Source organism: Artemia franciscana, chromosome 19 (assembly GCF_032884065.1).
Source record: "Artemia franciscana chromosome 19, ASM3288406v1, whole genome shotgun sequence".
In the NCBI taxonomy this organism is placed as follows: Eukaryota; Metazoa; Arthropoda; class Branchiopoda; order Anostraca; family Artemiidae; genus Artemia; species Artemia franciscana.
In genome coordinates, this window is record NC_088881.1 from 14,834,871 (window position 1) to 14,861,427 (window position 26,557).

The 26,557-nt window shown below is 34.3% G+C and overlaps 3 protein-coding genes across 7 annotated transcripts in view; 2 read left to right on the plus strand and 1 right to left on the minus strand.

Annotated features, from left to right (window-relative positions):
• The window catches only part of LOC136039323 (globin-like), a 49,875-nt gene extending 31,589 nt beyond the window's left edge, over positions 1 to 18,286 (plus strand). For both annotated transcript variants that reach the window (XM_065722946.1, XM_065722947.1), the window contains exons 2-4: positions 13,012 to 13,152; positions 16,538 to 16,763; positions 18,050 to 18,286. In XM_065722946.1, coding sequence (XP_065579018.1) covers positions 13,012 to 13,152; positions 16,538 to 16,763; positions 18,050 to 18,190 — 508 coding nt within the window. In that variant the 3' untranslated portion in view covers positions 18,191 to 18,286. The remainder of the gene's footprint in view (positions 1 to 13,011; positions 13,153 to 16,537; positions 16,764 to 18,049) is intronic.
• Positions 1 to 26,557, minus strand: part of LOC136039321 (golgin subfamily B member 1-like) — a 283,865-nt gene that overhangs the window by 88,157 nt on the left and 169,151 nt on the right. The window lies entirely within an intron of this gene.
• Positions 18,724 to 26,001, plus strand: LOC136039624 (flavohemoprotein-like). Its single transcript, XM_065723522.1, has 3 exons — positions 18,724 to 18,938; positions 22,327 to 22,522; positions 25,785 to 26,001. The coding sequence occupies exons 1-3, from the start codon at positions 18,724 to 18,726 to the stop codon at positions 25,908 to 25,910; spliced, it is 537 nt and encodes a 178-aa protein (XP_065579594.1). The 3' UTR covers positions 25,911 to 26,001.

Here is a 26,557-nt window from a genome sequence, read left to right on the forward strand (position 1 = left end):
TGTCAATTTCTCTAGACGGAGCCTGAAATCCCTCAAAAATGAGGCCAAATTAAAAATAAAGAGTGACCACTGACATCACCTTTTTCGGGTGTTTACACTTCCCTCATCTTAAAATCAACAAGGTAAATTACATCTTCGAGTGGGTACCAAAGATGTGTCTCTGTTTCTTCTTCAAAAGTAATTGTGTAGAGCCAGTGGTCAAACAATATAGAAACACGGTTAATCTAACTGAAAATTAAAACATAGTGTCTTTTGAAACAAGGAGAGAGACTACACCGCAAACGATGCCGTTTTCTGCCATTTTGTGCCGTAAAACATCAATAATGGCCCAAATAGGGTGAAAATACCCAGAAATGCAAATTCTTAGGGAGTTAATTTTTTTTTACACTCTAAAATTTTTTTTAACCGGTTTGCAGTCCCTATCTTGAGAACCGAGGAAAATCATATTTCAGCATTGATATCAAGACTGTTGAATTGTATTCTTTTTTCCTTTTCTTCTTCCTTGGGATGATTTAATCAAATGAATGGTAGTGGATTATCAGTAAAAAAAAGGGGGTTTTATGATGAAAGTAAAGCGTAGGCACTCTATAAATACACAAACCACGCATTAAAAAACTAGTTTGAACAGGCTGACTAATGATATTTCCCCGTATTTCCATTACTGAGCTCCCATTATTTACTTCTCAGGCAGAAAAAAAAAACGACCAGCGTGAGCCCTACATGTGATCACACGTCATGGAAAAAAAAACCTTGTATTAATGCTTTGGAACTTTTTTTTTGTTCAAAAACAAAGTTTATCTGATGGAAGGAAAGAGCGAAACTTAAACCAAATAATAGTTATTGCTGCACACCATTTGCAGCACAAATAATACTAGTGCAGATAGACCGACTGATGCAAAATTAGTTCTGGACTGAAAACACAGAACCCCCCTCATGAGAAACAAGAATGTTTCAGTTTAATACTGTAAAAGTATCCTAAAGTGCTTTATTACCCTATCGTACAAAAAATCCCCAACCGTTTATGTTCTCAGCAATGTACTAGATTCGCATACTCCAACAAACTGGGAAAGTATTATCAGTCGGTCAGCACCCCTCTCTACAATTCATGCCACTGTTTTTTCCAGCAATATCAAGGATAAATTGGGACGAAGTCAAATCCGCAAAAATAGGTAAATTATATCTAATTATGGATGAAATTTGGAATCAAATGAAACAGAGGACAATGTTGGAAACCACAAAAATAATAATATTTTACTGGGGCCCCTTATCCTTCCTTCCCAGTTACATGGTTGAACACGCAAACAGTCAACCTTTTGTATTCCCAGGGATATTCTGGGAGAGCAGTAACTGACATTTCTGCTAAACCTATTTATTTCATATCCTACGACACACATACACACACGGTAGGAAGAGGAGAGAAACCTACCACTATACCTATCAGTCGGAAGAGCCCCCCTTCCACAAAATTGGAAAAATATTTCAAAATATGCTATATTGTATTTGGACTGCCAACCACACCTGGAAAAATTCCCTGATCTTCCCCACGGATGACTAAAGTATGCACCTACGTTATGGAAGTCAATTTTGTTTTGTTGACTGATCTTTCAGAAAAATGATATCTTACAAGATATTTAGTAAGAAAATCTTAATTATATATTAAGTTAATTATCAATTAAGTTAATTATCAGTTAAGTTAATTATCAATTAACTTAAAGTTATCAAATTAATTAAATACATACTAGATATATTAATTTGAAGTCATTTAGGTGGTACCTATAAACGCCTCTAATAGAAAAGACAGCATATGCATGGAACTTCGTGTTTTTCTAGATATTATAATATTTTGACTTACAGAGATTGTTTTATTATCTTTCTCATGGTTGGAGCGATTGCAGTAATCTAGTAAAGAGCGAACGCCGGCCCATAATAATCGGAAACTTCAGACAAATTTGAAAAAAAAAACTGTCTGGTAAAAATAATCGTCATTTAAAGCTGATTCTAGCCCCCTCCCCCAACTTGAAAATAAGAAAATCACTTTTTTGCATGGGAAGGACTGATGTCTCTTTTTCTCTTTTTTTTTCTTCTTTTCTCTTTCCTTTGCTGCTTGTGGAGCACAGCAACACCGTAGAGCTGTTTAAGGGCTCATCTGAAAGCTAATTTCTTTATATGCCTGCTTTCCATAAATTCAACTTCATAGCGGCATACAAAAATGGCCATTTTGGTGCAATTGCTAGAGTGGAAGGGCCGGGAAGAAGAAAAGGGTACCATTATAGCATCCATATTTGAAAACTCTTAACCTGAATTTTATAATCCTCCCGCTTGTAAACTCCCTCTCCCAGCCCTTTAATATGTTTCCTAAATCGTCTGCTGTCTATCAAAACTAACAGGCTAGTAGAGACATGTTTATTGGCTAAATCCAAAGCTCTTGCTCATATTAACGTTTTATTTGTAGATTTATATCTGAAAAGACCACAAAAAGGGGGCAACGAACAGTGGCGTCAATTTGCAAAACTTTACATGGGTTGGGATAAGATGTATTTTTTAATATCTTAGGAAGGGGGAGTTTTTCGTTTTTTCAATGAAAGGGCAAAACTCCATTTGTCAATAAAAACCCTCTCCCAAAAATATTGATGACAAAAAAAAAACTCCTTCAAAATATTGGGGAGGGTGGGGTGGGATGTAATAAAAAATCGAGGGGATCATTGATAGAACTTCAAGTTCTTTGTCATCAATTTCTAGCACGTAATAAAAGATTAATTAAAACAAACAGAAATCATTCCATATATGAGGGGGCCTGTCTCCTCCAAAATATTCCTGTCTTCACGCTAAAGTTAGATCCTGTATCTCAAATCTTTAAGAAAGATTCCTGAAACACGAGAGCCCTGTAATTAGAATCAGAACCTTTTTTCAAAGTTCTTTAAAAACTTTAGCGTCAAGATAGGAGTATTGAGAAGAGGGCAGCCCCCCTCATATATGGAATAATTTCTGTTTGTTTTAAGTTTTAATGTTGCTCCTTACTTTCAGTAGTAAAAACTTCTTTTTTTTTAATAGATGAAAGGATTGAGTAATAATAGATTAGGACATGAAACCTGAATGTGTAAGATTAAAAACAGCTCATCTCAATGATTAACTACTTATCTATATTCAGACGGACTTTGTATCTCAATATTCTACAAATCAATTTTACATGATGCATTAGGTTTATGGGCGGAAAATAGCATACGGTGAGATGAAGAAATTTTTTATCTTTTCAGTTAAGAGAGATTAGAACTCATTACTGCTCATTATAAGCGCATATTTCAAATAAATCTATATCTTAATTGATTGTCTGAAAAAGTGAGTAAGGACATTAATGTGTTTTTTTTCTTCTGTTAGATTTCATTTTACTTCATAGATATTCTGCCTATAGCATCTATACAGTGTTCGGGATACGTATGATAAAACATATATCACTATACAATGCTGTACTCCAAGGGGGATACCAGAAATACCCCTACCCCAGTTATCAAGCAGGGAAACCTGCTTGATAATACAGCCTTTTTTACTAAATTCTTGCTGAGAGACGTTTGAAATCTCTTTAAGCAGCTATCACACTGCATACAAAATTTGTTATGCTAGATGATTAAGTTGCTAGCTTTCACACTTGAACAGGCACTTTCACACAAGGCTAACGTAAAAATTCGTGAAATTTCGTAAGTATTGTCTAAAATCGATACAATCATCATAAGTAAAATATTCAAAAGATAAAAATATGGAATTGAGATGAAGACTCAAGCTATAAAGTGTTAAAAGTTTTCTAAGAAACTTTAAGTAACTTCTTCAGTGGCGTCAATTCATGAAAACGGAGAAGGCAAGATCGTATCCATGATTTTTGTTCGGAGGGGGGGGGGGTTGATGCGAAACGCATCAAAAACTTGATATCCATTTGTGTTAGTTTTTTTACGAGGAAAATTTTTTAGGGGGAGGGGGCACAAACCTGGAAAAACCCCTCTGGATGCCTCTTCTGGTGGACAAATGAGCTATTTGAAATCTAAGGGAAACAATTTTGTTCCTTATTTTCGATTTTTTTTTTTCAAGAACATACCAAAAAAAATGAAAAAAATAACTAAAAAAGATATTAGAAAGATACCCGAGATCTAGGGAATGCAAAAAAAATCTAGGAGTGCAGATGCCCCCTTTCGATTTGACTCTTCTCAATTTATTTTTGAAATTATTGCTCATCCAGAACTTCCCTTTTCTTGCTAGCATTTTAACCTATCCATAACGTAACACAATCTTGTGCAACGTAAAATTCTATGTAGATCTTTAGTCTACTTAGCTCTGCCTATTGTTATGGACAACATTTGCTCTGTAAGATAAACAAACGCAACGTGAACATTTTTATTTTATTTTGCACAGCACAATTTTTGGTCTGAAAGGCCCTCAAGTTATGTTAGTGCAAAAGGACCATAAGTGGAAATGATATGTATTCTGAACAGTGTAGCTTTTATCTGTCAAAGAATCGACAAAATACATCACCATTATTATTAAGATTACGGGAAAGAACCAATGAGAGCAGAATGATTATTGAAAATACAACGATATTAATTCCTAAAAAGTTTCAGCAATAGTAAGTTTTAAAATTACAAAAGAGAAACCGTTTAAAATATGTTTTGTTGCAAGTAAAGTTCAAATAACTAGGAAACTGCGCTTGATTTAAGCTTGGCCGTGGATGTCACAAAAATAGAACCGTAAGAGGTTGGGCCGGGATGAAGATATAAAGATAAGCACAAAATGACACGAGCAAAATGACACAGTCTACAACCCCTCGCCATATTAGTATAGTCAACATGACAACATTTGTTTGTTTAAGAACATAACGGTTAAAGAACAGTGGATGACGATGTACATCTATCATAATAAAACGGAAATTCGTGATGCACTTTTAATGTCTTTAATAATTTATTTCCCATTAAATTTCCAAGGTAAAAGTACTGGAAACTGTATTTAATCTTCTATTGTGCTACTTCAAAGTGTGGATGTATCATCTTTCAGTGAAGCTTCAAAAAGGTACTTAATTTAAAATTTTATTTTTACTTTTACTTTTTCCTGATCCTCTGTGCTTCATAATGAGGCAAAGGAGGATTTCCAGGCCTGAGCCGCTTGAAATTTTGAAACTTTTCCAATTTTCCCTAAAATTTCTTGGATATTCCACATAATTGACCGTTTGGAATTTATACCATTTTGACCCCCCTCCCCCATTTTTTAAATTCTGCTTTGGCTACTTTTGTCTATAATAGAAAGGGTTATGTTAGGAAAATGGAACTTTCAGGAATGAATCCAGGACCAAAAAAAATACTCCGGGAAGGTATTAGCAAGCTTCCATGTTAACCCTCTTCAGATTTCTAAATCTTAGAAATTTTCCTACTTGACAGGCCTCATACAGCTATTGAATTTTTTACCAAATAACAATTTATGTTAATTTTCAGTTATCAATTTCTTTTCTCTAGTTTTAGTTTTGAAAATCAATTCTTGTCGTTTGAGTAGAATTTTAAGCCATATCAATAGGTAAAAAAAAGAAAATGTATTTGTAGATCTCTGAAACCTCATAAATTGGGATTGAGCAAAGTTGTGAAGTTGAAAACAGTTTTTTTGTGCTTTTTTTTAAGTGGAACATCTATTTTACAAGGTTTCATTTTTATAACAGAAAGATTTTTAAAGGTTATCAAAGGTCAGGGCCCTCCAGAGGGAGAAAGACTGGAGGTAGATACTTCAAAATACCTCCCCGAACATACTTTAGTCAGTAGACCCATCCTTGAAAGTTTCAATTTCATAGCCTAACCCCTTTCTAAGATAGCTGAAAGTAGCTAAAGTAGATTTTTACCCCCCACTTAAATATAACTCCCTCGCTAATACAATGCCAATAGATGTGTATGTTTATTGTGTGTGCATCGTTATCATTCACGTGGGCCAAGTTTCTGTTTTATCCTAGGAGGTGAAAACTTGGTATATGTCAAATCATAGTCATACCCGTATACTCAAAAAGTGAATAAATATTTTGCTATCAAAAATCAAAGGCAGACCACTTGTAACATTATATTGGTATAAGCCTAGAAGCGGGGCTGTTGAGAAGGAAACATGTTAAGAAAATAATTCTAACTTCATAACATTCAGAATAACTGTAGTTGGACATTTTGATTGCAATTCTGCTATAATTTATACCCCCAACCTTCTAATGTGCAAATATGTACCCCAAACTACATATTTCTCAAGCGTTTTTCTGTTTCTTGATATTTTCACAGTTCGATTTACGGGTACACCGGTTAAAACAAGAGTGATGCATGGCAAAATGCTTTGAAAATATTTAATTTGAGCTATATATTTGCACACTCGGGGGGAGGGGTAAAGTACAGTAGAATTGCAGTCGAAATGAGTAATCCAAAAGTATTTAAGCATATTATGAAGTAAGAATTGTTTTCTTAACACGTTTTCTTCTCAATAGCCCTAGTTCTAGGATCATATCCAGTAATCAAGCCACGCCACATAGTATACAATTAAGGAAATTAAGGTCTATATGCAAAAAAAGTAAAAGAATCAGAAAAATTCGCTAGTTATTTCCCGCATGCGTATGCCTACAGCGGTGACGACATAAGATGTCCATCATGTTGTTTCTCCAACGTCAGTAACTTCTAGTAGTTAGGTAAGGAATTGAATATCATTTTTGTTTCTCTTTTTAGAGCATTGGGAACTAACCTTGTGGTTGATTAATCCCCTTGGAAACAGGTGATTTTATTCTTTTTTTGTAAATGCATCTTTTTTAAAGTAGAAATATAGCAGGGACGTCTCGAATGGGGCCTTGGTTTTAGAGTACCAATGCAAAATTTGTAGAGTGGGCAAAAGTTCTAATAAAAACTTTTTCTTACAGAAAAGTTCTGTTTTCTCCTTTTCACAAGATTTCTCTATTATGTATGTGTATATTTGGTTAATTAGTTAATCATAAGATATCATAATAATTAACCCAAAACAAGAGTGACATTCTAATCAAACTCAAAACGGACAGAAATTACTAGATATATGAATTCGGAAATTTTTCCCCTTTAACTCCAATCAGCACGATTGTTTTTCCCCCTTTACTGAAAGCAATTTATATTTTAAGTAATTTGTCTTTTATTATTATAACATTGAAAAATAAGTAGAGTAGCGAAAGTTCTCGAATTTGTTGCGATTACATTTTCAAATATCATTCTAGTTCCCTCAGACTGATATTCACTTAAGTCCCATTAATATTTCTTCATTCCCAACTTATTTCTTTAAAATGCATAAAAGAACCGAATAGACTCGTTATTGCAAAACTTAAATGCAAAGAATAAAATGGATTTCTTCAAAAATAAATAAAATATTCATTTTCTAAAGGTAACTGAGGCAAATTGCTCTATATCTTTAAAAGCAATAAAAATGAAAGAAGAACAATGCCATAAAACTGTTTCTTTCAACTTGAATTTTTTTATGTGGTCTTTATTTCTATTGGAATATTAGTTTTTAATAATTATATATTTAATTAAAAAGCAAATAGTTTTAATTTGTTATAACATTAACCACGACGCAACAAAGAAAAAGATATCCCGGGACGAATTAATTTTTACAGAAAAAATAGTGCTTTCTTTCGCTTTTCTTTCGTGTTTACAAAATCTAGACTGTATTTAATTGAAAGGCTATGGCTAAGATTATTTTATGGGGAGAGACTATGATTTTTTGAGGGGGTGTTAAAAAAAACTATACAGAACGTGTCACAATTTATATATATATGCATTTTTTAGCCATTTTATTTAATGAGTAAAATTGAACCTTTGAGTTAGGGTATGGGGGGGGGGCTTAGGTAAAGTGCGAACAACAATTGATCTGATAGGAGTGCAAGGGGAAAAATTTCCCACCTCATATATCTAGTAATTCCTGCTCGTTTTGAGTTTGATTATAATATCGATTTTATTTTGAGTACGTTCTAAGTTCATTATTGGTTTTATTTTTTTTATTACGTCTAATATCCGTTTGTTTTAACTATTTTACTTTTTATACTGTTTTAACTGTTTTCACTCTCATAATCACTGTTTTTAAAGAATTATAATTGGCCTACAAGACAGACATCTTCTTCGTTCAATGATTTTGTAACTTCTGTTCGTTTTGAGTTGGAGTTGAAACTATTAGGTTCATTTTATGCAGCTTACAAGTTCGTTATTGGTTTAATTTTTATTAAGATCTTTCTTTTAACTTTTAGTTGATTATTTATTATAATGTCAATTAACTTTTTTTTTACTCTGCTGAAGACAAATTTTCGCTATTTACTTTTGTTAAGAAACACTTTGTTTTTTATTTAATTTCTATTCTTTTTTTATTATTTTTTGTAAAAACGGAAAAAAATAAGAAAACAAAATTTATATGAAATGAATTGAAACTTAAAATGATTTGATTAGAGCTTGCATTTAAATTAGCCATGATTTTTTAATTAGTAAAACAAAAGTGTTTTTTACAATCATAATGAATATATTTATTTCTGACTTTTTATAATAGGACCATTATTTAAATTAGGCCATATTTAATACGGCAATATTTAAATTAGCCATGAATTTTTAATTAGTGAAACAAAAGTAGTTTTTACAATCATAATGGACGTAATTATTTCTGAATTTTTCTAGATCGGCGATAACAATTTTTGGGGGGTAGAGGCATGATTGGTCTGTGAGAAGGGGAGGATAATTTCGAGAACGAAACCACTCGATGGCCCTAACTGAATGAGCAATTATTATTGTCCTGTTTCAAAGGAACCAAATTAAAAAATTGGATAATAATTCCGCATTGATTCAACGAATATTTTGAAGAATTTTTCTGCTATCTCCGTTGAACAAAAATAAGAGAAAAGCTAACCCTCTCATTTTTGTATTTTCACAAATTGGCTTACTTTGCCTGCAAAAGTGCTAGAAATTAAAAATCTATATAGCCGAAGTTGAAATTTCCCTAAGATCCTCCAAATTATATAAACTACCTTTTAATCAGTGATAGACAGCGCCAATTCAATGAAAATTTCAAATTGAGCTGTAAGTATACGGAGAAAACCAAAACAAGTTCTTTCCGTAACCTCGTTTCAAGTTTGACTCTTTGCCACAATTCTACTTTTTAAAACAATTAAAAGCTTTAGCGTAAAGAGCGAGGGATTGCGGAGGGATAACCAAAGGGACGGAGGGACAACCCATTTCATATACGGAGTAATTTCTGTTCGTTTTAAGTTTTAATGTCGCTCCTTACTTTCAGTTAAAAAAACTAGTTTTTTTTATTTAATTTAAACTAAAGCACTTTGAATTTCATTTAACATTGTACTATCACAAAGAAATCTTTATCGGATAAATTTCAAATTGAATTTTTTTAGAAAACAGTCGGAATCTCTTTATTTGTATCAAAATAAGATAAGTTTTTTTTTTATCTCAGTTTATGTTTTACAACTGCTGAAGTATCCTTATAAGAATGGGATCAAAAGAACTAAGAACTAATTATTAGTTTTAGTAATCAGTTAGTAGGTTAGTAATTATTTGTATAAATAGTTAGCAATTACTTTTCATTTTTTTTCACAAACCTATCTTATATTGTATGCATATGCAAACACATTTTCTAAGTATTTACGGCAGTTATTTGAAAATTCATTTTTTGGTTTGTAATGCAATATTTTATCACTGCTGCTGATATGTATACCACCCAAGAAATTTTTTGGTGTTTAATGCAATATTTTATCAAAGTTCCAACCTTCAATGGTGAAAATAAATAAGCGTATCCTAATTAACTAAGCTGATTAAAAATTAGCCTTGCATTTATGGTGGTCTTGTGCAGTCAACACTTCACGGGGCCATACAAACTTAATTAATCTGAAAATTTTATTTCTATTCCAAAAGTCAGAGGAAGTGGAAAAAGAATAAATCGAAGGAGGGGGAAGATTGCAGATATAACTGAATTCACCACACAATAAAGAGTTAGAGGATGTTATAAAAGCAAAAAAAGAAAAGGAGATTACCAAAACAGAAAGACCACTGTAGATACTTTTTAAGAAAGAAAACAAAACGGAAACTCAACAAACAAAGGGAAAGAGTGTGAATTTTTACATTGTCATGAGTTTTACTCAAGGTCAACTGAGGGTTGGGTTGTCTGATCCACATGTATAAAATAGACCCACAATTCCTGCGCAGGAATTGTTAGTGAGGACGATGAGGCTATCCTTGTATGTGAATTTTTTAATCCAGATTGAGATTAATTTTATGAGAGACAATGTTCAATCTAGTTTATTTGCCTTAAGGAAAATGTATAAAAAGCTAAATAATGGTTTTACTTTTATTAATCCGATTAATTAATTAATTTAGTTAATGAGAATCAGATTAATTCGGTGAAAGAATATGTTTAAAACAGTTTTGTTCCCTTAATCAGAATAAATAAAAAGCCAAATAAAAGTTCTACTTATTTAGATACACTATTTTAACTACCACCATGTTCTGCCCCGGATACAGGGCAAACGGGGCTTTTGACCTTTTTTATATTTTAATTAAACAAATAATAATTGTGTTCACTTTTTACAATATGAATGTTGAAACATTGTTTAAAACAATACAATGTACTTTAATGAAATTTTGTAGCCTTTGTATTGACTCCGTCTAATCAATAAAAATCATTTTAAACTTCGTATCCCATTCTGTCCCATTTTCCTTTGCCCTGCATTCCTTTTTACGAGTCACGATGATGCCTGACTATAAGATTAATCTGTTAAAAAATGTATTTTTGATGAAAAAAAGTAAAGGGCGAAGTTGAAACTTAAAACGAACAAAAGTTATTGCTTTGTTTTCTATGTAATATATATTTACAAAACCAGCGTAATCATAATATTTTTCTACATTTGTAAGATTCTTAAAAAAAACTAGCACTATATTGAAAACACAAAACTGACACAAAAAACAGGATTTTCTCTTAGAATCAAAAAAGTCCTTAAATAGCCCATAAAAAATTAAATATTAGTTTAAAAGTCTTTCAATAGTATTTCGCTAGCCATGATTTTGAAGACTCTTAGTATACAACTAAATCCTCGACAAAACTCAGAGCTCAGTTTTGAGTCAAGCACTAATATTGAGAATTCCACAAATATAGAGAACCATCACAGGTAAGTTATTAGTTGTTTTTGTATGTAAATGTTTCCTAAACTACAAAGCAACGATTTTTGTTAGTTACAAGTTCCAATATTACTCTATTCTTTCATCCGAAAAACTGTTTTTTAATGTTAACTTTTGCTTGTTTTTAATTAATTTTAATTATACATTAGTAAAGCTTACAAGATGATCTTTGTTCAACTTGGGCCTAAGAAATCAACATGAGTTTTTGTTGAAACATGGTTATCTTTTTCCGCTAGACATCATGTTGAACGTCTTCAGGGTCTTTTTCGAAACACTCGAAAATTTATTGCCATAGCTCTGAAAATAGTTTTTTCTTTTATCTCAGCGTCTGTTGAGAAATTTTTCTCACTAGATAGTTTCTAAGAAAATGTGTTTTCAATCTTTCGCTCTGGTTGAGGTTTACTCTTTACTAGGTTGCAGCTATTGCGGCAGCCATGATTGTATTTTTTTTTTAATTCCTGGCTTTATCAATGTTTTGCTAGTCTATCTGAGTAAATCTCAATCCGGTAATCCTCAAGACTCGAATCTCTATATACATGCATAACTGACTAACATGTTAAGGTTCGGAAATGGAGAAACTACAAAGTCAACCCAACCCCATAAAAGTTCGCGTCTCCATAACTTTCACATGATATATGTGCAACTTTATCATATAGATGAGAATCCTGAGGGGTACATTATCATCGTTAATTTTGAGGAGGCACAGATAGAAAATTCGATTGTTTATGACATATCTAGCTTCAATAATGCTGTTTTTTTTTATGCCGCATAACGTTCACTCACTTAGTATATAGCCAGGTTGTATTCAGGACCTTATCCGGGGGGTTACGAAAGGTTTTTTTCGGGGGGGGGGGGGGGGGGTACAAAAACTTAAAAAAACGCATCAAACTTGTTTATTATATTTATTTTTGTTACGTCTTTACGAGTCGGAGAAAGATTTCCTGGATACGGCCTTGTATATAGCATTAAGAAAACATGCACAAAAAGCGTTTCCGCCACAAGAAGAATCTATTCTCAATGTTGGAGCGCGATGAATCGGATATTTCAAGATTGGAGATGGTAAACCTCAAATTAGCGGTTTTCGACCATACAAATGGACTAGCTAGCTCAGGTTTTTTCACTTACTTCAATTTCAAAAATTCAAATTTTAAGTTCCTTTATCCTGTGGTAGATTTGGAAACGATATTGGTCACTTAAAGCCTATCGTGTGGTAGCGTAGTGGACTGACCTCTGCTTGGCAGTACGTGGCCCGAAGTTTGACTCCTGCTGCCGTAAGGTCAGGCAATTTTTTCCTCAAGGCCTCTAAGTAGAGGCTTGTATAAGTACTAGATATAAATGCTAATAGGGTGCTTTAAATACGGCATAGAATACGTATTGCTTCAGCCTGAAGCAATTCAGGACAATGAAGCCTTCAGGACATTTCCTATGTTTCCATCATCTATGCCATATTTGAAAATAGTCTACTTATATGACTACTTATAATTTAGTTCCTATACCTATAATATAAATCTAAGATGATTAGTCCGGCTGTTTTGGTATTTAAACCAAAGGTCATGTTTATTATTATAGCAACGCACGCTCCTCCTCCAGCCCAATCTATTCAGAGCTTCCCTCTTTACACCCTCCCAGGAAGGTCCAATTTCCTTTAAATGTTTCGATATGACATCCTCCCAACCTAACCGCGGACGACCTGCTTTCCTTTTAGCTCTAGAAGGCTGGCCGAAATATAGCGGCCACAGCCAGTTCCTATACATATAATATAAATCTAAGATGATCAATCCAGCTGTTTTGGTAATTTAAACCAAAGGTTATGTCTATCATTATCTTTTTATTACAGGTCTCAAGTTATCACTGCCAATAATATGGAGGAGCCGTGTCATGTGACTGGTTTGACGTTGACTGAAAAATCAGCAATAAAAAAATCATGGGAAATTGTAATGGAAAATAAAGCCCAGCACGGCGTTGCCCTTTTCAAAGCGTAAGTTTATTTCCATTACTCCATTCATAACTCTATATTTATTTGGGCTGACCTTGTTAGAAGAAGGAATATAATACCTTCCATTGACTTCCAAAAATAGTTGATAGACCTTGAGAAAGGGCTCCAGGACTGCTCGGAGGAATAATAATTATGGGATAAGACCTCCAGGAAAACTCGGGAAATTGAGGCTTGAATACACACTTCGTGGTGATTGCAAGCACATAGGATAAAATATTCTGCTACCCTTCTTTAAATTTGGTTCTGTAACTTGTACCTCCTAACTTAAAGTACCATACTAGGCATTGGCGAATCCAGGGAGGCCAGGGGGACTCCGGGCCCCCAAGATTTTTCAGGCACCCTCTTTTCCTGCTTTTTTTCTCTTTTTTTAGAATAAATTTGTCAATTTGGTCAATTATTAGCACCCTTGTCACATTAGCCCCCCTCCCAAATTTTGCTCATTGGCGCCCTTGTCACATTGGGCCTCTCCCAATATTTTGCTCTAGATCCACCGCTGATACTAGGGTACATATATTTCGCTAAAGCGAATCATAATTTGTGCTGAATTTTGCTAAGAAGGTTCTGAGCTAGCTACGGAGCCAATTGCCAGCGATGAATAAGTGGTGGTATGTGTTTTTTGGGCTAAGGCAAGGACACATATTGAAAGTTTTGACAGAACGAATGAACAATTTACTCGTAATGTCTTGTGTACAGTACTTCCCTTCAATACTTTGACAGAAGAAAATAGGCACTTATTAAATTTATTCTGTAAAAGCTATTTCATTTATCTACTCTCTTCTGAAACTATTCTGAATTGCGTCATCTAAAACGTGATAATATGTGAATTAAAACATATTTGAGCAATGCATGAAAATAATGTGCGAACTCAATTGTATGCTGTAACATTAATTGTATTGTGTTTTTTTAATAAATAGGTGAAAAAAAAGAAACAAAAACCTTGTTAAATTAAAAAAATATTTTTGCAGACGATCACGCATGTGAAAAGAGCCAAAATGACAGAAATTTTTCTCAAACATGTGAGCAAAATTTGATTATTCCACCTTTTCCTATGTGGGAAATTTAAGGTCTATAATTTAAGGTTACGCATTTAAGGTCTATTCTAAAGTAGGAATAGACCTTAATAGTTCTCACTGTTAAGTAACAGCAATTGAGTTTTAGCTTGTACAATTTTGAAAATTGTTTATTTTGAACGCTAATAAAAAACTGTTTGTAATGAAACTAAAGAATAAAGCTAAAATTCCATGCGAACAGAAGCCATTCCCTATATTTGGATGTTGCCATCCCATATTCTCCCATTTGTTATGCTAAAATATGAATATTTCATACATTCAAACCGTACTCTAAATCAATTAGAAGCTAGAATTTAAGCTTGATTTTCATGAATATTCTTTAACTTTTAGGGGGTGTTACCCCATTTTCAAAAGTTAGGCAAATTTTCTCATGTTCGTACCATTTGATGGGTAAAAAAAAATTTAATAAATCTTATATGTTTGGAATCAGCGTACTAAGCCAAATTTTTTATATATTTATTGATATCAAAATTCCATTCTTTAGAGTTTCGGTTACTGTTGATCACGCCGCTCCTTACTTATAGTTCATTACCACGAACCGTTTGATAAAGGAGAATGGGAAGGTGATGTTGCGTTCCAAGGAAATTGAAGATTTAGATAGCTTCACTTATATAGATGGTTTTCTTACCAAGGATGGCGAAGGCAATACAGATCTACAAAGTAAAATAGCCAAGGCACCGAAAGTATGTACGCAGCTGAACCAAGCTTGGATAGATAGGAAGATGAGTCCAAGAGCTGAGGTTATCAAACAGATCGCGGTAATGAACTGCAAGTAAGGACCGATGCAGCTCAAACAATCGAATTTTGGTATTTATTCAAAATATGTAAAACTCGTTAAATTTGATGATGCCCATCCGAAGTTACGAGCGCGAGAAAATTTGCCCATATTCGGAAAAAGAAGAAAAACACCCCCAAAAATCAAGCGATATTAGTGAAAATCACTCCATAAGATTCAGCATACCAGATAACCCTACCGTAGATGTTTCAAGCTCCTATGTACAAAGATGTGGGTTTTGCTTTTTTTTTGCCAGAAGAAAGATCACTGATGCGTCTACTTTTTTTTGCTTTTTTTTTCAGGGGTGATCATGCCGAACCAGTTATCGTTGAAGATCAGGAGAGGGCTCATTTTGGTCTGAAATAAAAAGTCCTAGTGCTCTTTTTAAGTGACCAGAAATACTGGAGGGCAGCTAGCCCCTCTCCCACGCTCATTTTCCCCCAAAGTCAGCCTCCAAGTCAAAAGATCTAATAACTATGTATTTCAGGATGACTTAACCCCCCACAGCCCTCGGGGAAGTGGCTGGATTTCCCAGCCCTTACGTTGGGAGATCTCTCCATGGAGGAATTTATCACGGGGGAAGGGAATTTTCCATGGAGAAGGAGCCAGATTTCCCAGCGTTATTTAAAAAAACGATCAGAAATTAAATAAATAAACAAGTTTTTCGGCTGAAAGTAGGCTAAGGGGCAACGTTAAAACTTAAAACGAACAGATATTATTACGAATATGAAGGGGCTCGCCTTCTCGTCAATATCAATCTCTGTTCGCTAATTTTTTCAGCACTTTTAAAAGAGCTATTTATTCTAACTAAACAGCCTTTATGATTCAGGGGTCATTCTTACAGAATTGGGACAAAAAGCAAACTTCAGTTTAAAGAGCGAGGTATTGACGAGGGGAGACCCCCCCTCAAATACGTAATGATTTCTGTTCGTTTTATACTTTAATATTGCTCCTTACTTTTAGTTGAATCTTTTTTCATTTAATGATATTAAGAAGCCACAGGGGTGACAGTTGTTATGCATAGCTCTGAAACGAAGGCGCTTCGAAAAGTTGGAGAACGTACTTTCGATGGTTTACAGGGGGATTTCCTAAGGATAGTTTTAGATAGGCTATTCGTTTCAACAATTGTATAAGAAAATGTAGATCCACAAATATGGCTCAGTCCCTTTGCCTGGGCTTCAGTGAAGGATTACGACGATTAGGTCTCATTTTACGGAATAAGGACGATAAGCTCCTCAAAAAATAGGTGTTTTTTGGACAATTCGGATGGGGCCAAAGAAAAAAGAAGGTTTCCATAAATTAGTAGGGGGAATTTCATGAGAAGAGATTAAAGAAAGTATCACGTCGCAGAGGGGTGAGTGTAGACATTAAGCTTCGAATATGGTTGGACGGGGGAAGACGATGCACAGCTATCTTGACCGCAGGCATGTTGGTGCTGCGGTGAGTTATGGTAGCACTAGCAATCATATAGTCAAAAGACATGAATGTGGGTAATTCAAAATAATTAGATTTTATTTTTTAGTTTTTTTATGGCCCATCCAGAGTATCAACAGTATTTCAAAGCATTTAATAAGGTGTCCCTAGAGGATTTAGAGAAGAGTCCATTCCTAAAGGCACATGCTACCTCTGTCATGAGTGCCATTAATGAAGTTGTCTGTAACTTAGATGAGGTTGAGATTCTTGGCATTTTGCTAGAAAAAATTGGCTTCAGTCATGCACGGAGGGAAATTAGAAGAATTCACTTTGAGGTGAGAATTTCCTGACTGAAAAAGTCTATACTTATTTTTCAGTAAAAACATATACCTTACTTTTCTCTTTTTTTAAACTAAAATAGTTCTAAAAGCAAAAAGTCAGCCAAATTTACAGAAAATTTCAGGTTGGACCCAAGTATCTTAGAACTTTAGTTGAAATTGTAATTTCAATAAATTTATATTTATCTTGTTTAAATTTCTCCAGCTCTACGGGGTAATATTGCACTATCAATGACGGTAACATTTTTCACTTAGACTCATGTTAAACTGCCAAAGGATTTTCACTTATTAGTTTCCCATAATTTTTTCTCAAGATTTTAAGTTTTACAACTATTATAACAAATATCTCCTATTCTGTCGCATTGTTCCCCCTGCTTTTTTCTACCTTGTTGTTTAGCTCGCTAAACTGCATTCCCAGTTAATTTTTGCACATCATCGCCATGTTTTAATACTGGTAAACTTCACTAGGATCATCATTTCAGTTAGTTTCATTGATGTCTTTTTTTTTCTATTTTTTTATTGTGAATAGTGTTTCTTCGTACAGGATAGGCTGTAGGTTAGGCTTTTTGCCTCTGATGTATGCCATCATACTAAAATGTATTTAAAAACGTTCAGTTTACATAAGCAAATAAACAAAGGCCAAAATATCATGATTATTTACTATCCTACATGACTGGCTCAATAAAATCAATACCGGTAATTAATTTTCTATTTGAATTTCTTTCCGCTGTTTATGTTAAGAACTTGGTCAAAGTAACCTCTGAATGCTTTGTTCTCTCAAAACTATCTTATTAATAAACTGGTTGGTACTATAGGAATAGATTTAATTATCGGTAGCATAAAACTAAAAAAAATTATTGATTCCTGAAAAAAGCCCTTAAAAATTAGTTTTCAATGAGTTAGGAATATTATGCATCATTTCCTATTTTCTACATTAGCTGATGCTTCTATTTTGTCACAGCTCAACAATCGTCACCAAATGTTCCTTTTCTAGATCCTATCTGATTGGATCCATTTTTCAAATTTTTTCATGACGTTCGGCCGTTTTTATAAGTAGTTTGTAAAATTCGAATAAATCAAAATCCATCCTCAGAAATACATTTCTGCGTGTATGTCTGTTCTATAGCACGATAAATCCTTAAAATTTGTTTCTTTCATAAGCGTTGTCATATGTAATAGAACTGAACTCAATCTTAGTTGACAAAATTTTTGTAAAAATTGCCCTTTTCTGCGTGCCCTAAAAGATTTCGCCCGAATGATATTTCTATTTTTTGTTTGTTTAGAACCTTGCCAAAGTGGTTGTTGCATATTTGATACAAGCTCTTGGGTCTCACCTTACGGAAGAAGGAGCAGATGCATGGAGAAAAGCTTTATGCGTAATGATTGACATCATTGAAAAGGGATCAACCTCAGAACGTTGGTGAAAAAAAAGTGTGTTATAGAGAGTGTTTTTTTTTTTTATTTTTGGAATAATTTTGCGTGTTTCTTATCGTTTGACCACAATAAAGTTTTAACCATCAGCTTATTTTATTCTTTTTAGCTCATAGTCTTTCTTGTCATATCTTTTGTAGTGGAAACATTTTCACTGTACAATCCACTGATGTAATACCAGTGAAAAAATCCCCTAGCTCATTTGAAGTTGTTTTGATCCCTGAAAATCCAACTGTTTGAGATCAAAGTCGAAATGACCTGTAACCTTAAACATAAAACTGTTTCGCAACTCTATTCAAAAGGACGGTAGGGTTACCGTGAACCAAGAGATAAAGCTCTGTTAAAAAGAAACAAATACCCTTATCTCTACATCAATTGCTACAATTCCTGAAACAACCTGACAAACATCACTTTTTGCCGCCATTTTAGAAAACAGCCTTAGAGACGCCTTAATAGTCCCTCATAACTAACCTGACTATTTCTTCTGACAAAATGCAAGGTCTTCAGTTTTAGTTTTTACACCAAAATGGAAATACCTACAACAATTGAAATAAACCGAACACCTTCAGTAGAAACTACAAGGATAGGGAATATAGTAAAAGCATGTGACCTCTTTACAACATCGAATCTAGTTGTACCTGAACACATTGTTTACTTAAGTCCTTTTCAGAAGCAGTCTGTTAAAATTGTATGGAATGAATTTCGAAGCAGAGAAAAAGCTATGATGAGATTCTTCGAACGGTGAGTTATTTTATGCACAAACCATAAATGTATTAGGAATTGAACCCTAGGTCATTCGTCACCCTAAGATTACAACAAGAGTAATAAATTTACAGCAAACTAGAGAGATACTTATTCATTGATATTGCATATATCCTGAACTACTGTTTATTGAAGACCTTTGCACCTCCGGCTCGATAAGCCCCCTACCTCCCAATGAGCTTGACATTTTGATGTTCCTCCACAAATTCATTATAATTCGCCATGTAAACGCAACTTTTTTTTGCTTTTTAAAGATCAATCTTTAAATAGCACCTGTAGAAATGTGTGTAAGGTAAACAAGAAGGATGTGCGAAAGTATAGGATGGCTGGCCCACAGCCCCCCCCCCCCCATTGCAGTTCCTTGCTAAAGGGAAAAAGATCAGCACCACTGGTAGGGACTGTAAATTTCAGTGTCGTATTCTTTATATTTCATTTTTGTTTCAATCTCTCCGAGCCCCCTCGAACTATCGGGCGCTGAGGGTTATCCCAGCAATCATATAGGGTAAATTTGTTGAAAAAGTGAATTTAGGAGTTTCAAAAACAGAAAAAAATGATAAAAGATAACGAATCCCAAGATCTTCAACCGAAAATCTCGGTTTTCGCCAGAAAACCTTGGTTTCTACTTGTTTATCATATCTCTAAAGATTCTTCAGATCTATTCTCGACTATTGTTTTTCTTTCTTTTTTTTCAGCTCGTATACTTCTTTTATTAGTACGAAATTATCACAGTTCGATAAAAATCTAACAGACATCAAAGTCATCTTTTGGCTTTTTACCAATCAACCGATAAAAGTCTGTTTTTATTTCTTGACCAAAATTCTGGCAAATTTTAGGCTTGTTTTATTAAGAAAGCCTCATTCCACTTCATTTCCCACTTCTTACGTTTTATTAAGGAATGATGTTAATTTTAGCTAAGTATAAAGGAATATCTCTGAAGGATAAGGAAACTTTTCTTGTCTTTCTTCTTCTCTGTTTTTTTTTTTCTTTCATTAAAGAAAGATTCCTTCCCTGTCTAACCAAACTGAGGAATGATAAGAACTTGCTACAGCAGCAAGTTCTTGTCATTCATCCCTTACTACACAAGAAAAGTTTGCTGACTCCTTTTTGGTTAACTAAAGTTAAAATCCTAAAATAAAATATAAAACTAAAAAAATAAAACTAAAACTAAAATATAAAGTTTAATAAAACGTAAAAAGGAAGGAATAAACTAGAATGAGTCTTTCATGGTTGCAGCGACAGCTGCAACCATTCTCTTTTGCCAATGTTAAAAACTCCACACAACAAAACAAACAGCCCCCCCTCTACTTTGAATAACAACAAAATCACTTTTCTTGCATGAATAGCACTCATGTTTTTCCTCTTTTTTCTCAATTCCTGGTTTTGCTTCTTTTTTTCGTCGTTGCTAGATGGCATTGGAATATCGTACAGAGCTGTTTAAGCGGTTTTTAAAAGCAAACTTTTATGTATACAATCGCTTTCTATAGATTTGATTTGATAACACCATTATAAAGTACCATATGGCACCCAAAAAGTGTACTTTGTGATGTTTCCCCATTTTTTTGAAATGAAAACAATAAAAAAAGGCCTTTTCAGTGAAAAGATTCCTAAAAATGTACTTTTTCAAAATCTAAACAGGGACAAGAAGCTAGAGGGTTTGGAAGGGGCATTCTCCTTTCAATTCTTAAGGACTACCATGCAGGCAACATCGTAGGGAGGTGTTTAAAAGGTTAATTCAAAGCTACTGATCATTGTAGTGGGCTTTTTGCACATTGTTGTGAAGAGGATTAAAAATCTGTATCGAGCGGTGGTAAACTTTGAGGTCAGGGTTAACTTGTTGTCTATAATTTCTAGCATTTAATAACACGTGACTTCAAAAAGCAAAATTATTATGAATCACACAAGACGCTTTGGTCTAATGGTAATAGCTATGACTTGTTACCATAGTAATGTGGGTTTGAATCTTGAATGGAGAAATACTTTTAAACTTAATATCAAACAGTTCATGGTAAAGAACTGTAAGTAAAGAGTGAACCGGCTCAATAGTAACCTAAAAAATGGAATCTTGATGTTCGGATTATGCTGATTTCAAATATATAAGTTTCCTTAAGTTTAGTCTTAACCATTAACGGCTACGAGCCTGAGAAAATTTGCCTGATTTCTGAGAAAAGGGGGAATCATCCCCTAAAAGTTATATAATCTTGATGGAAACGACATAATCTATCTCGCCGTAGAGGTTTCATGCTCTTGTCTGCAAAAATATGGAATTTTGTATTATTTGCCAGAAGAAAGATCACGGATGCGTGTTTTTTTTCCCAGGGGTGATCGTTTCGATCCAGTTGTCCTAGAATATCATGAGAGGACTCATTCGAACGGAAATTGAAAGTTCTGATGCCTCCAAAAAATTGGAGGATAACTAGTCCCCTCCTCCGCCTTCCCCCAAAATTGTCCGATCAGAATTTTGATGTAGCCATTTTGTTCATCATACTTGAAAGGCCCAATGGCTATGCCTTGGGGCATAACACGGCTCCATTCCCCCCCCCCAGCTACAGAGGAAATATCTAAGTATAAAATTTGCCCTTTGTTTACACATAGTATTGGGAAGCATGCATAAATTTTAGGGTGGGAGGGGGACGAATTTTCTGCCGGGTGTTATTCAGCAGGGGAATTTTTCATGGGGAGCATAGTTTTCAGGTGGTAAAATTGTCAGTGGAAATTATACGCTGGGGGAATTTGCAAGAATTCCTATACAAAATCCCTTTTATATGTCTTGCTTTCTCTTTAGCGTCTCAATTTTACGCATGGAACTGTTTAAGGTAATTGTCCTGGGTAAATTTTCACCGGGATTGAATTGTCAAGAAGACATTTCCGTGGGGAGGGTAGTTCTTCGTGGAGGTAGGGCCACATTTCCTGGGATTATTTAAAAAAAATCGACCAGAAATGAAAAAAAAAACAGTTTTTTCAACTGATAGTTAAGAGCAACATTGAAACTTAAAACGAACAGAAATTATCACGTATATGAAGGGGGTTGCCTCCTTCTCAAAACCTCGCTCTTTACGCGAAGGCTTGGTAATTTTCTACGCTTTATAATCAAATGAATTACAAATATTGCGTAATTTCAAATTCCCCCTTACTACTCCGAAAATAAATTCCTAGATGTGCCCCTGCAACAAGCAGACACCATCCAAAATATCGCACAATTCTTGCTGTTTGAAAAATGTTGCCTGACTCCTTTGAATTGCCTATCCATTTGAATTTGAGTTTTCTATCTGGGGAGGGGCTCTACGCGAAAATAAGTAAATTTTTTCCGCTCCCAGATGTTTTGTCTCGCCCTTTTAAAATTACTATTGGCTGATATTTACTGTTTTAGGTTTTTCCTACGTCATCCTGAAGAAAAAGACTGTTTTGAGATTGAACATGGCTTCAACGAGAAAGAGGTCAAAAGAGTTGAATGCAGCTTAGACGATATTTTAAGAGACTTGGAAGACAGGAACTCAATTGACTCCATGTTAGAAGTTCTAGCACGTCATCACAAAACCAGAGGAATTAATAGAGATAGCTTTGAAGTAAGTAATTTAGAAATAAAATAAAATAAAGTAAAATAAAATAGGGAAAAGTAATTCAGAAAGGAATTTTGTGGCTATTTTTTTTTCCAGTAAAATAGATTCTTACCGGATTGTTACCAGCAATCCGAAGTATTTCACTAATATTATCATATACATATATTTCTTTAGGTGCAACTACTTGTGTCAAAAAAAAAATGTTCAAACGTAATGTTTCATAAAGGATAGTATAGAATTTATTTAATGCTAAGAGTTTGAAAACAGAGCTTATTTCTCTCAAACTGCAAAATATTTCTAGAATAAGAGAGCAGCCTCCACTCTTTCTGACTGAGGCCTTCCTAACTAAGCCCTGATCAGCTGAACCCCCCTTTAACTCATGCAACTCAACCTCCGTTTAAGCAACCTAATATAAGAATTAATTGCTCAGGAGTTGAGACGAATGAGGATTGAGTCAAACAAGGGTTGAGTCAAACGGGGGTTGAGTTGAACAGGGATTTTCTTGCATAAGGTTGGAATTAAATAGGGTTAAGCTAAGCGAAGGTTGAGGTACATGGGAGTTGAGATGCAGGGGGGTTGAGATGAACGAGGTTTAATCGCATGGGGGTTGAGTTGAATTGGGGTTCACGAGGGGTGAATTACACAGAGTTCTGTTACATGAGACAGGAACCATTTAAGGGAGTCAGTTAAATGAGACGGGGCTTACGGCAGCCATTTTATGGGGATTCTTTAGTCCAAATAAATTTTTCAAATGATGGCAGGTCGAGAAGCCTCTTACGAAAATTAGCCTCTTACGAAAAATTAGAAAACTTTTGCATAGAAATATACTTTTAGAGGAATCAGACCTCCCTCAGCATAAAATCATCCACCAGCCTCCATGCATATAAGTATCAACCACCATCCCCACCAATCCCCTTCCTGCATAAATGTATCCACTAGTCTACCTTCTAATATTGGATGTGCAACTTTGAAATATTTTATAGTCGTTGCTATTACTTTATAAAATGTCTATATTCTATAGAAACGATTATTTTGTACTACTAAAATATTTGTGATAATAAATTGCAAGAGAGACAGGCCCCTACCGATAGAAATGGTAACCAGAAAAAAAGTGATTACTAATCAAACAGTTCGTGGTAACGAACTGTAGTAAGGAGCGACCCGGCTCAATAGTAACCAAAACTCTATAAAACGAAATTTTGATACCAATAGTAACATCAAAAGAATCGCATTTTAATGCTGATTTTAAATATATAAGTTTCATCAAGTTTAGACTTACCCATCAAAAGTTACGAGCCTGAGAAAATCTGATCTATTTTAGAAAATAGGGTGAAACGCCCCCTAAAAGTCATAGAATCTTAATGAAAATCACACCATCAGTTTCAGCGTATCAGAGAACCCTATTGTACAAGTTCCAAGATCCTATCTACAAAAATGTGGAATTTTGTATTTTTTGCCAGAAGACAAATCACGGATGCGTGTTTATTTGTTTAAAAAAAACGTGTTTAAAAAAAACAAGTTTTTTCAACTGAAAGTAAGGAGTGACATTAAAACTTAAAACGAACAGAAATTACCCCGTATATGAAAAGGGCTGCTCCTTCTTCAACGCCCTGCTCTTTACGCTAAAGTTTTTACTGTTTTCAAAAAGTAGAGTTGAGAGAAAGAGTCAAACTTTAGCGGAAAGAGCAGGGCGTTGAAGAAGGAGCAGCCCCTTTCATATACGGGGTAATTTCTGTTCGTTTTAAGTTTTAATGTCGCTCCTTACTTTCAGATAAAAAAACTTGTTTTTTTTTTATTTAATAATCTTTAAAGCATTGAAAGGAATTGACCAAAGAAAACGTTTATATCAGAAAAATGTTCTCTCCATGGGGATTTTATAAATAAAAGCCTCCATAATCTGTTCCGAGGTATTTGACTTTCATGGTGATTCCAAATGTATGAAATTCAACATTATTTGGAGTTTAAAGTGGCCCATCAAAAATTGATAATAAAAGAAGATTTGCATAATTTTACGAAAAGAAGGAAAACACCCCAAAAGACAGGAGCTCTTGAAGAAAACTGCGGAATTGCATTCAGCATAAATAATAACCTGCAAGCAAAATATTAACACTTTGTTCGAAAGTTGGAGTGTTCGTGTTTTTTCTTTGTTTTTGTTTTTTTAAGTTTATTTTCTTTTTTTCGAGAAAACTTGTACCATTAAATGTGAGAGTATAGAGACAAAAGTTCTTCAAAGGGTAATTGAAATTTTAATTTTTTTTTTGAAAAAATCGTGGCATAGGAAAGTAACTATTTCTGCCATTTGTGGTCTAAATCAACGAATTTGGCTCTAGAAGGAAAACAGTTCAATCAAGTGGAAAATATATTAATTATTTTAAAGCTCCATTTGTTAGCTATTACTGTTAGGAGGGGAGTGTAAGCAGCGTTTTGACAACTCGAAACCTGGCGTCAATGTCAGGATTTTCGCTTGGTAGACAAAACAAACAAATTAATCACGACAAATCCCCTACTATCTTTCTTGGCTAAAATAAAATTTCATTTTCTTGGATATAGCAGGTTCGAACCTAATTTTAATTAAGGTTACCCGTCTTTTTCGGGAGTGTCTTCCCTTTCATCAAAATTAAGCGTCTCATGCCATTTAGCTTTGATGGTTAACACCAAACTAATAAGTTTTGGATTCCCAATTTTTCTGTTAGTCACAATTTCTACTGAGAGATCTATCGATTTCTACAGCGTGACCCCGATAGGTCATTCTTACCTCCTCCTCATTGCTATGTATGGCTTGAAAAATACTTTGAAATGCTAATCTTAAATAAACTTGAGCGTCTGTTAGTCTTCCATCTATTAATCGTTATGTGCATAATTTTGGACCACTAAGAGAAGCTCTCAGACTAACAGTAAGCTTTCGTAATAAGGCTCAACTTAAAAAAACGAAATAAAATAGGTGCGGTACGATTGGGAGGAATAATTAGGTAATTTTGACTGATGCTTTATCACGGCCAACATCTCGGGTGTCAGCTATCTCGAATAAGCATGCAACAGAAGGAGGTGCGTCCAATCCTAGGATGCACTGTTTTAATAAATATGAGGCAATTACAAAACATCCCAGCCCACCTCCCCCGAGAAAAATCCCAGCCCCCCAAGCAAATGCCGCTCACGAGCCTACTCTAGGCACTTAGAAGTAAAACCCTGGTCTCGCGAGGTATGTTTAAGGATTTAAAAATAATTCAGAAATTCAAATAGTGCGCAATAACTTGTTTTTCTTTTTCAGAGATTCTCCTTAGTCTTCTTAGAATTTATCATGGAAGAACTGGAAGGCGAAATCACCGAATTTGACCTTGAAGCCTGGGCTGTTGCGTTGAGGATACTGGTCAATGTAATAGGACTATATTTGTAATATTTATTATGATATTTCTATAACAATAAAATTATATGATGTTTTGACTAAATGATAAGGACTACTGCAAAAAAAAAATCAAAAGTCTGAGTATTTTTCAATTTAAACCAAGGAAAAGACAAAACAAAAAGAACAAATCAACACTTGAGTAAATACTGAATTAGGCCGAATGCGCAATTCAAACGTAAAATGGGAAAAAATTGCCCGAGGTAAAGAGTAACTTCTATAAGTTTTTTCATTTTGTAGTAGGTTCCATACTATTGAAGTCGCAGTAAACATATGAAAACAGTATTCCTCACCCAAGATTGAATGTCAAACCCTGAGATAGTACATTCATGTCCTTGTAAATTATCAAAAGGACAGCATTTGGGTTATTTGTATTTACCCCAGCTGGGTATTTGCTATATACCAAAATGTATAGAATATCCTTCTTAGCATCTTCTCTATTATTTAAGCATTACTTTTGCTTCCAGAAGATTGCACTCAGTTCGTACCTTACCTACAGAACTGAGTACTGTAGGTGGTACCTACAGTATTCTGGTATATTGTGTTCTGTATTCTGGTAGGTACCTTACCTACCAGAAGCGTGCTTCATTAAGAAACCTCCTGTAAAACCTTGATAATATATACATGCCAGAATGCCATTA

Excerpts from the sequence above, each read along its gene's own strand:
- LOC136039624 (XM_065723522.1), top strand. The coding sequence starts at position 18,724 with ATGGAAATACCTACAACAATTGAAATAAACCGAACACCTTCAGTAGAA. Across the intron at positions 18,939-22,326 it reads ATGATGAGATTCTTCGAACG|GTTTTTCCTACGTCATCCTG; the intron begins GTGAGTTATTTT and ends TTACTGTTTTAG. Across the intron at positions 22,523-25,784 it reads TTAATAGAGATAGCTTTGAA|AGATTCTCCTTAGTCTTCTT; the intron begins GTAAGTAATTTA and ends TTTCTTTTTCAG.